The sequence below is a fragment of the Chenopodium album genome, chromosome 26, assembly GCF_948465745.1.
Source record: "Chenopodium album chromosome 26, dcCheAlbu1.1, whole genome shotgun sequence".
Classification (NCBI taxonomy): domain Eukaryota; kingdom Viridiplantae; phylum Streptophyta; class Magnoliopsida; order Caryophyllales; family Amaranthaceae; genus Chenopodium; species Chenopodium album.
The window spans coordinates 37,253,935-37,266,073 of NC_137859.1; the positions used below are offsets into that span (position 1 = coordinate 37,253,935).

The 12,139-nt window shown below is 33.6% G+C and overlaps 1 protein-coding gene across 2 annotated transcripts; it reads left to right on the forward strand.

The window, feature by feature from the left end:
- On the forward strand, positions 1 to 6,214 carry LOC145616189 (putative serine/threonine-protein kinase PBL8). Of its 2 annotated transcripts, none has more exons than XM_081670882.1 (6): positions 1 to 498; positions 617 to 972; positions 1,052 to 1,187; positions 1,781 to 1,917; positions 3,169 to 3,292; positions 5,583 to 6,214. In XM_081670882.1, exons 1-6 carry the CDS (start codon positions 447 to 449, stop codon positions 6,095 to 6,097), a joined length of 1,320 nt encoding a protein of 439 aa, XP_081527008.1. In that variant the 5' UTR covers positions 1 to 446; the 3' UTR covers positions 6,098 to 6,214. The 2 variants fall into 2 exon arrangements, with proteins under 2 accessions (XP_081527008.1, XP_081527009.1); XM_081670883.1 differs by having other exon boundaries at positions 653 to 972.
- The last annotated feature ends 5,925 nt before the right edge of the window (positions 6,215 to 12,139 follow it).

Genomic DNA, 12,139 nt, shown 5'->3' on the forward strand with positions numbered 1-12,139 from the left:
AAAAATAAGCAAGAAAGAAAGGAAAGAGGAAGAAGAGTGGAAGTTGCAATCTCGCAAGTAGTGAGGATAGGACATTGGAGGCGGAAAAGACAATGGAAAAGCAGGGGAAGGGAAGGTAGGCAATCCATGTAATTAAAAGTTTACTCCAGAACTTGCACTTTGGAAGTAGTAAAAATAGTGTATAGTACTCCGTAGTACTTTATTTTTATTGTAGAAAAAGGTAAAAGAGAGGATTAGCCGGAAGAATGAGAGATACTCCGTAGTAGCAGACTAGCAGCAGAAGCAGCAGCAAATGCAATTGAATTGGTAAAGAAGCTTTAATTTGTCACGGCAGGAGAGTGGACAGTGAGCATCTGCTGCACTTCCAGGCCGGGATTGGTTATATACTTGAGCGGTGCAGGAGTCGAGTGGAGCTGAGCTGAAATAGGTTTCGAAAGCCCAGAAAGATGGGCAATTGCGGCACTAGAGAAGAAACTGCCGTGGTGGCTCATGCTCAAGGTACAAACAGACAGACATTATTAGTAAAATTATGATTTTGATTTTGACTTTGATTGTAGTGTGTAGCTAGGTATATATGCATATAGATCTAAGTGGATGGGGGTGTATGATTATGTAGTTGATCAGCTTCACATGCTAACCTCATTGCAAGCAGCGGCAGTAGCAGCAGGATCCAAGAAGCAGCATAGGTCTGTGTCAGATCTGAGCGATCCTTCATCTACCCCTCGATTATTGGGCACTGAGGAAGACTCTAGAAAGAATGTCGGACTTTATACAGATGTTATCGCTTTTACACTCTATGAGTTGGAGACCATTACTAAGAGCTTCCGTTCAGACTACATCTTGGGAGAAGGGGGCTTCGGAACTGTTTACAAGGGTTACATTGATGAGAATGTCCGTGTTGGCCTTAAATCTCTCCCTGTTGCTGTCAAAGTTCTCAACAAAGAGGGTCTTCAGGGCCACCGGGAATGGCTGGTATGTCTTCTTCTACACTTTTTCTTTTTCATTCAACTTCTTATTTCCCATTCACCTCACATCTTCACTCATTTCGCAGACCGAAGTCAATTTTCTTGGCCAGCTCCGTCATCCTAATCTTGTTAAGCTGATTGGTTATTGCTGCGAGGATGACCATCGCTTACTCGTCTACGAATTCATGTTTCGAGGAAGCCTTGAAAATCACTTGTTTCGAAGTATGTAATTTCCTCCTCTTTTTTTTTTTTTTACTTATGTTTTTGTTATCTAGTCTCTTTCTTTTTTTTTTTATCTTCAAGCTAGGATATCAGTTTCTATTTTTGATGCTTATAAATTATTCCGGCAACTTAAGAGGATGACAGAACATCATCTCATTCAAATAACAAACTTGCACCGATTTGATCTCACTCAAGTGACATACTTACAAAAGCCTATACATTATAATTGACTACCCATTTAGATTTTCAGCAATATTACCCTTAGCTTATTAGTTTAAAGTCAACCAAATCTTCCTATGTCCCTCACTGAGGTCACCTTCAGGATTTCCCATTATGAAGGCCGACTCTACAAGTTAGGTTACTATTTTCATTCCGATATCCACATTGAGATTTATCAAAATGATAATGATAAGAGTACAATAGTCAAGCTCATTTAGGATTGCATGCAATTGCATCTCTTTGAACTTGTTGCAGTGTCATTGCTCAAGATTGTATTAATCGTGCTCTACGTCCCTTTTAATTATTTATATATGTATACATAGTTACTGGACATTTTTAGCTTAAGTTGTTATGGCTTTTCCTGAGGCATACAGAGGCAGTTGCTCCCTTATCGTGGTCTACAAGGATGATGATTGCCCTTGGAGCAGCTAAAGGACTTGCCTTCCTCCACAATGCTGAAAGGCCTGTTATTTACCGCGATTTCAAGACATCTAATATACTTCTAGACTCTGTACGTTTTCTTAACTTTTCTATTTTTATACTGCCTCCATTTTTTTTTGCAATTGTTTTATATTTGACTTTCACATGGGCCGACGCAAAACTTTATCAATCTTTAAATCTAAATAAATTGTCTAAAACCAAAATTATGATAGCTGATAATAATCCAATCTGTCTATATAACTTGTCCCTATAGAATTCACTAACTCACGTCCCTTTTTAATTCTTGCTCTGTCTCTCATGGCTAATTATCTTCTTACATGTGGCGATGTCAAGAATTACGTTTTATCAATGCCCTCCCTAATTAGAAAGGTTGACTTTTGTTCTGTTCTCTTCATTGTAGAAACTTATAATTCATGTTAGAATTATAACAATCCAAACTTATAGCTTTAGGTATATTAAGTTAGCTGCCAATTGTCTTTCAGTCACCACTTTGGTAGTTAATAAGTAGAAGATATATTTTGAATTATTGAGTATATTTTAAAATATGAGACTTTGATAATTTGAAAAACACATTGAGACGAAGCTAACTAGATGCCATATGATAATCACTATTCTTAAATGTCAGTGTGAAAGTACGGTAACAATTCTAGAAGAATCAGTGAAGGCCAAAAAATTAAGACACAACCTTAGCAGAGTGTAGACATATTAAGTCCAACTTAATATAAACAAATGGGCAGTAGGGAGCCTTCACTTTGCCTCGTTAGTGGGTTTATGGATTGCTGGCCCTGTGTATCATGGTGCTGAATGAAAACAGGATGGATGGGAAAAACAATGGGGGAGGGAAGGAAAGGAAAGGATAAGGGGGAGGGTCAATCCACCATTGAGGTGGTAAGTGGCTCTGAGCACTGCTGGCAAATGATTGATGACACTAAGCTTCTTTGAGGAGAGAGTTGTGAGTGTGTGGAGAAAGCCAATAGGGGAGGGTGGTGGCCATCAGCAGGTTAGCCATGAGACCCTTAAGTGGGGCTCGATGATGCTGTTGACCTGCCTGATGGAGGAGGGGAAAAGGAGGCTGCTGTGTACAGTGTGACACCTATTAGACTGGGGCAGGGTCTGCTGACTTTTATTAGTTCAGGTTCAAAGGAGATAGGGATGGAAATGAAATATATATTTATGTGCAATAAATACAACTATTGGTTTGATGTGTCAATAAAAACCATAAATATGTTTCCTGATCTCTATCTAGATTTAGGGATGATATTGATGTGCTAATACCTCAATCTCATATATATATATTGTCTGTTCTTGCTGCCCTCACTAGGATTACACGGCAAAGCTTTCTGATTTTGGACTTGCAAAAGCTGGACCACAAGGTGATGAGACCCATGTATCTACTCGTGTGATGGGAACCTATGGATATGCTGCCCCTGAATATGTGATGACTGGTATGTAACAGAGCTCAAACATTCGATCAAATTAAACTTCTGTCCTTCCTTTTTTTGCCTGAGGCTTCTTGTATTATCATCTTCTTACATGTTGGGACAATTGCTACTGATGTCTCCAATCACAATATTTTCTTTGACCTAGAAATAGCTTACATGGGCTGATTGTTATTTCTGTATGGTTCTATGATTTTTATTGTCTTCTTGCACTTTCTGATAATGGTCATTGTGACGTGTTGTTGATGTGCTGCAATTTCCAGCAGAAATACAAGTGTATATATGTTAGTTCTTACACTCATTACTTGGCACTTGTCTCGTCTCAAATCAGAGAAATTGTATCTGTTTTAATTACAGTAATTAGTACTGCTGTCTATATGAATTTGAGTTTACTGTTGGCTCAAGTTATTGTCATATTAATGGAAATTTGAGAATGATAATTATATTCATGATTTATGCTGTAATAATTCACAACTGCAGAGTTTGCATTATTCATTTATTATTTGTATCAGCTAAATTTTATAACTGCAATTATATTAGTGTCATAATTAGTATGTTATGGTAATACCTTGTCCTGTCATTTGTGTATACAACATCCTTGGAAATTTTTATTTTACTAAACTAATGGGATCATTAACTATCAATAGCTAAATTTTATAACTGTAACCGTCCTCCTAATCTTTCATTCTGTCTCCATGTAAACACTGAAACATAATTTCCATCCATTAGATAAACTTTATGGGAAGGTTACCCCTAGTTTTTTTTTTTTTTTTTTTTTTTTTTTTTGTCAACAATGAATTCTCATAAATAGTAATTGTGAACTTAAAAAAAAATAACCCCCCATGTTTCCTCGGAACCCATTTAACTCCCATTTCCCTTTGTATTGCTACCTGTTCTCCTCTCCCCCACACTACTCTCCTCCTGCAGAGTGCGGACCAAGGAAGATATTTTTTACCCTCCTATTTCCCATTTTTTTTTTCCACACCAAGGGTTCTAATTTACTTGGACAATTAGGATCAACTTTTCCCATCTCCAATAAAAGGATCAAGCTAAGTGAAAATTTCCCTCAGTTTGCCTTCCCTCAGGGGTCAATAGAATGAAAACCACAATGCGTCACATGACTTATATCTTACGCACTAGTTCATGTGAAGGTAATTCATCGGAAGTTTTGGGTTTATGTTCTGTGTTTTATCAAGTTTCCTTGTATCCTCTTGACCTGTCTTTTCCTTGCTCATTACTTCATTAGTTCATTTGGCCGGGATAAAAATTATGCCGAATATATCGCTGATAAACTTGAACTATGCAATTGCGATTATCGACCTGGAATTGGCCTGAACTTAGGAAGCAGGTGTGTTTAAGCGTGTGTGCTTCCAAGTGCATGAGTGTATCTACTAAACTAGCTCTGGCTCTACTCTATCTAGTTTTTTTTCATCTTATGGATTTGCATATATGTTCTGTGGACCTGAAATCTAGTCTTGTTAAGATCACTGCTATTAGAATGCTGCTATAGCAACTATTGCTATTCCATTTCTCTTTCTGTCGTTTATGCTGCTTAGCTGGCAACCAGCAGCCATTTGAGAAGATAAGAGTAGAAATAAGAAGACAGAAGAATAAGTAGAGAAGAGAATTGGAAAGATCAGAACAGAAGAAGAAGAAGAATAAGGAGAAGATCAGAACAGAAGAGGAGAAAAGAGAAATGGATCGAGCAATCAGTAAGCACAGATTTCCAGCACTGCAATGAGTGGCTGAAATAAGATGATATTCAATACTCAAAGCAGAGGAAATCCATAATTAGATCAGAGAGAATTTAGAGAAGAAAAGAGAGGAGAATATTTTCTGATTGCTTAACCCTCAGTCCCTACACCTACACCTACACCTTTATAACATGACCTCAGGGAATCTCTAACAAAACACTGAATGTTGAGCCCAAACAGAAAAGGAAAAGGACAAAAGGCAAATAACAGAATTGCCAGCTAAGCAGCATAAACGACAAAAAGAGAAATGGAAGCAATAGCAGCCATTCTAATAGCAGTGATCTTGATAAGTCTTTTAGAAACTGGGTTTACCTACTGGCAAGAGAGAGTTTTATTTTTCATTGTCCTTTTCTAATTACTTGAGCAGAATTCGATTTCTAGCTAGTTTTACTCTATTCAGTTTTCGTTACATCATTTGCACATCATATAAAGCCCCGTACCCCAAATATGCATTTCATAACACATTTTATTGGAATTGACTTTCTTCATTAGTACGATTGAAGTATGTAACCAATGGTTCTGATCAGAGTCTATGTGAGCAGGTCATCTCACAGCTAGAAGTGATGTTTACAGCTTTGGAGTTGTACTCTTGGAGCTATTGACAGGGAGAAGGTCGGTTGACAAGACCAGACCAAGTAAAGAGCAGAACTTGGTGGATTGGGCACGACCAAAGCTCAATGACAAGCGAAAGCTTCTGCAAATAATTGACCCAAGATTGGAAAATCAGTACTCAATACGAGCGGCACAGAAAGCCTGCAGTTTGGCATACTATTGTCTGAGTCAAAACCCAAAGGCAAGACCCTTAATGAGTGACGTAGTTGAGACTCTGGAACCTTTGCAATGTAGTGGTGATGCTGTGGGTGAAATATCATCTGCATCCTCTTCATTACCGGTTTCAGCCTTCAGAAGTAAGCGTGCTGGTCAGTTTCCTACGAGGGGAGTGCCAGAGTACCCAATACGGCAAAGATTTCCCAGCAATGTTAGTGCTGCAGCTAGTTGTCGTTCCCCCAACCCTAACTGTTCTCCCAGTGGTCTTGCTCCTTGCCGAGTGAGATGACTAGAATCTCTTTGTATACTGCTCCTAGTTCCTACCTTACATGCAACATCTAATAGCAAGTTTTCATGACTGGAAATGCCTCTTAATGTGATGTAAATGGTTTTGTTTTCCTTCCTATCTATTGTGCAAATGGCCATCTTTTCTTAGATTTTATACTTTTTTATTTTTATATTTTCTGTTGGCTTTCTTATTTGCCATCCGTGGTAAGTCTTAATCTTTCCTTTTATGGCTTCAGTTTATTCTGCTTTCAATTTGGGTGATTTATCGGGCATTTTTTAAGATTAGTTTGGCACGGCTGATTTTAAACTTTGGGAAATAACAAATCGGCCCGTCTTGTATGTGGCTAGCCACTCCGTGTGATTATTTATAAAAAAAATAAAGTAATCCATATAACACTGACCAATTAATCCTTATAACACTAACCGAATAACCCAATAACACTAACAAAGTAACCCCTTAACACCGATCAAGTAACCCTTATTACACTACGAAATAACACCTGCCGCATGGTGTGGCTAGTCACATATAAGACTTTGTGATAACGAATAAGTCAAAGTATTGCAGCGGAAAACCAAACATAAGTCTTTAAAATAACATAGTTTAGAAAACAAATAAGTCAAAGCTTACAAATTGAAACCATATATGGCCCTTATTTAAAACCAAACCAATATTAAAAATCCAAAACATAAATGAAATTGCAAAGCATAAAGAAGTTCAACACAAGAATCGAATACTCTCAATCACACCAATCCCTTGACAATGAGTATGTCAAATCCCCGAACTTCACATCATCAAGCTAACCTATGCGATACCGCTCCCCAATAATACAAGTGTAATAATTGGATCATCACAGGGTCATTGAAAGGCGAAGGCCATGACCAAAAGAAAACACACGAAAGCACACAATCAGCAAAGCTGAGTACATACAAGCTACAACGCACAAAACCTAACATGCTCAACTAATTAAAGTAAATAAACATACAATACGAATTCATTAAATTAAGACTCTACACTTAAACAATTCATTGACTCAACTTACTTACTAATCAATTCCAAACACTTGACTCTATATTTAATTTAATTAATTTAGTTTTGAGTAAGCAATAGACGAGGTTGTCCAATCCACCAAATCATTTTGGTCCCAAATGACCATTTGAAATAAAAGTTTAGCGCAATGTAAGAATGGGCGCGACTCCATTCTCACAAAGTTGGTTTAGGATCCCATCTAACTTTCATTATAAAATAAAATGTAAATACCAAAAGAAAAGAGGACATGTTGATCAAACAAGCCTCGGAAAGCCACGGGCTACCACCGTGTACCCCAACCCATAATTGTTAATACTCTAGAAGTGCACGCTTTCCAGAGTTTTATTGTTCATCCATGTTTCACTTTACGTGATTACAATTTTAATTAATAGTCGACTCATTCAAGAAGACCATCCATAACAATCATACATCAATTCAATTTTAATCTTATTTAGGACGTCGACAATGGTGATCACATCACAAGTTGACCTTTAATTCCATTAAACTTCCAAATTATCCAAAATTGTTGAACATTGTCAACTCACCTAGCCATTCGGCTTAATCCAACTTCACTCAACATACTAACAGGTCATGATTGAGTAATAAATAAAATAAATAACAACCTTGTGGAATAATTAATAAATTCATATCACTTAAACCATTCAATTCCAATTCTTTAATAATCCAAATGTGGCTAACAAACCAATCCAATAAAATTATGCTTGTATCAACATTCCATACAAACAATTAATCCAATATAATTCAACATGTTTGCATTCATAAATCCATACAAACATAATCAATTCACCAAAACATGTCTCATAAAAATAAGCACATAAATTAAATCAATGTGTAACCAAACAATTTCCATCCAAGTGTTCCCTAATCATGAAACTAAGTTCTTTCCTTTTGGTAATACCTCGTATAAACAATCCTTTGTGCCACTTTTAATCACTTAGAATTCTCCTAGGGAATATAATCACTTCCTAGAAAACAACCAACAATTAATATTACTGACCCAAGTAATTTCCAACAATATAATATGATGAAAAACCTCTTAAAAGTTCAATTAAAACATACATTTATGCTTAATTAACTTTAAACATAATTAATTTTATTAATTAAACTCAAGGATAAATTTTAAGCATAAAAAACTTCGTTAAAAATAAAAAACTGCCCGAAAATCATATTTAGAGACTGAATTTGGCCACGAGAGGGTGGTGCGATCACTACCAACAATAGTGAGTCTTTTTTAAAACATTGTTTCCACATGGAAAACACTACTTTTTTTTTTTTTTTTTATCAAAATCGGATGAGTTTAGAACCTGATCGGAATTAAAACAGGATTAATATTAACGAACCGAAATCTAAAATTAAAACACGAATTTACGTGTTCAAAATAATCTAGAATTAAGTTAAACTAATTATTAGTTATAATCACCAAAATTTCAAATCATCATTACTATAAAAGCCTTAAATCAATTGTTCATAAAAACCCTAAAATCATGATTTTCAATAATTAAAAACCCTAGGTTATAAAATTTACAAAATCTGAAAATTATAACATTTATAAAATCTGAAATTATAAAGTTTAATCATCAAAATACAATTATAAACTAATTAAATTAATTTCAAATAATAAAATCAAAACCCATAATCAATAATTATAATTACACAAATTAATAAAACAAAAGAGAAAGAAAATAAGACTAACCTTTTGCGTGGGAAAAAATTTTGGGGATGTATTGGGTATTTATAGGAGAGAGGGTAGTAGGGTAAGTAGGGATATTGGGCCTCATAAAATTAATGAGTCAATTAAGAAAGTAAAATGGGTTTGGCTTGTTTATTGGACATAAATTACAGAAGGAAGGTTCATATTATTAAGCATCAATAAGGCTCAAATCAGCCAACACAAACTCAGAAACATCACAAGGGTATTCCTCCATCCAAACTCTAAGATCTACAAAAGAATTACATAGCTTAGCTAAACTATGCGCTACTTTGTTCCCTGAACGCTTCACAAAAGAGAATGAACACATATGACACGAAAGAGAGAGCTTGAGAATATCACTAACACTAATTACAGAAGGAAGGTTCATAAAAGGTTCTTTGTAATAAAATCGTTTATGATCCCAAAAATAATTCGAAACTTTTGAAATTAAATCCGAAAAAATACAGATAAATATTATGAATAAAATATAATTTCATTAATAATATATTTAAAAAAAAACGGGAGATTACAATTATTATGTTCTACCCTGGAGTATTATTTATTAGTGAACCTATGCCCTAGGCATTTTATTCATTGATTTTCCCTATTCTTAATCATTGTACTTTAGTTTATCTTTGATAATAATTTGTTACTTAATAATTTAGATTATAATAATTAATTATTAATATAAAGACTTGTTTCTCTGTGGATTCGACCCTACTTCTCTATCTAATATTAGTTAGTGGTTTTAGGAATTATTTTTGATTTGGTGATACGACTTTAGCATGTCAGTAAGGCAAAAAAATTAACATTTAAGCAAATAAATGTCGGATATCAAATATTAATAAAAATGTACCAGCCAATAAAAGGAATCTATCAGAGTATCAGCTATATATATTAGATAACAAGAGGAATATATAAGCCAACAAAAAGTATTTATCAGCCAAGAGACGGAACATATTAGCCAACAGAAGGATAAAATCAGCATATAAAAGCAACATGTAAGCTAACAAAAGAAATATATCAGCCAACAAGAAAATATAGCAGCCAAGCCATCCGCACGGAAATTTGCATGCGGGCATCCACACGCAATACGCTCTCTAGTTGTAATGGGCAATTTGATATATAAGGATGTTTATTTTAGATTTTGTATAAAGTAAAAGTCATAATTTAGATACAAACTTTATTTATATGTAACAATAAGTTTTTTTAGTAAGTAATTTTGGAGCGAAAATTTTTTATATTATGTTGTCAAGTGTCTCGTTAAGTTTCGCCTGTAGTATAATGTAATTTTAGAGTGAAAATTTTTTATATTATGTTGCCAAGTGTCTCGCTAAGTTTCGCCTTTAGTATAATGTAATTTTAGAGTGAAAACTTTTTACTCCCTCCGTTTTTTTTTTTAAAAAAAAAGTTTTTAAATTTTTTTTATTTGCATCACTTTGGATTGCACAAAGTTTAGGAGAGTAAATATAATATTGTGAGTGCGTGAATAAATTATTATAGTAAAAGTAAGATGGGGACCATGATTGAGAAAGGTATGTGAGAGAGGATATATATTTTTATTATTTTATTGGGGACCATGAAAGAGAGAGAATGATAAAATAAGTTGAGTGGGGTTTAAAGTAAGAGAAAGAAATGATAAAATATAGTATAAAGTTACCAAAAATAAAAGTGATGTATATAAAAAAAAAACACCTCAAAGGAAAGTGATGCAAATAAAATAAAAAATGGAGGGAGTATATTATGTTGCCAAGTGTCTCGCTAAGTTTCGCCTTTAGGATATTGTAACTAGGTTAGTCACGTGCAATGCACAGTTTTAATATTAAAAATGAGTTATAGCTTTTTAGCATACATTGAAAGAAGAAAACTACAACTTCCGTTTTCCTAATTACTTCATATTTAAATATGAAAATAAAATTCCCAAAATCTATTAATTTTACATTTATTTAGGACAAATGAATCAGAATACATTATTAATTATTTATATTAATTAATAACTACTCTAACAATCATAATATGCATAGAAAATCCAATATTTAAAATTCAATTTGTAAAAAAAAAAAAGGAAAAATAAAATAAATTCCCACAAAATTAAGCAAGCAAAAAACTATGGCTAAGTAAATGGAGTAGATTTGAAATACAAAGTAATATTAAGAAGGTAAGAGAATGACAATCTTTGGGGATGATAGGACAACAGTTAAAAAGATGGAAGTAGAAGGTCATTTTATTATTGTGACAGTCAAAATAGATCAGTTTCCTAGGATAAGATAACAAGTTATATATGTAATATAGAAGCTTGAAATGTAATTTTCAAAGCAATGTTAAATAATGTAATTCAAAAAAGCAAAAAAAAAAACTTTATCTATCTATTAATCTATCTATTAACCTATACTAAAAGCAAATCCTCCCATAATACTTGTCATTATCGTGTGAAATTTTTTTCCCCCTTTTTGCTTTATTTTTTTAAAAAGATTTTATTTTATTTTTATGCAAAATCTTTAATACGAAGTATCTCATATATTTTCTTTCAAATTTAAGAATCATATTCCATATATACCAAATATATATGAATATCTTCGATATATTTTGTAATATTATTGTCAAAAATATTTGACAATCATGCATTGCACAGGATTTTAACCTAGTTACGTTATACTTCTCCGTTTTTAAATACTTACTGCATTTCTCCATGCGTGGAGTTTTAGAAGAAATTGGAGAAAGTAATAAAATAGGAAGGTAGTGGGGTTAATAGAAGAATAAAAAATTGTCAAAAGCAAAAGTAGTGGAGAGAATTGGAGGAGAGAGAATATATATTGGGTTCATTAAGTGAAAGAAATTAATTAAATATTTTAAAAGCTTTCCAAATAAGGAAATGAAGTAAGTATTTAAAAACGGCCGTAAATGGAAAGTGGAGCAAGTACTTAATACCATTATCAAATCTAATTTGTGTAGAACCGTAATCTTTATTAGCGGTTTATTAATAGCCAAAAAAACGAACCAAAAATCCGAGCCTACGTGGACGGTATGGTGGGAAATATATTATATATATAAAGGGGAGTTTTTCCATGAGTTTTTAGAGAGCCACGTAGGATCTAATTTTCTCAGCGCGCCATGTAGGATTATAAATCTTAGTATTAGCCAATTAAATAAGATATTATTAATTTCCTTTAGAATTAAATAATTCAAATGCACGTAAGCAAAATTGGCGAATGAGATTTTTAAGTTTAAATTAATTAAATATTAAATATTATTTTTTAATATTAGGAATTTTATCTAAATATATAACAAATTTTAGCTTATACATA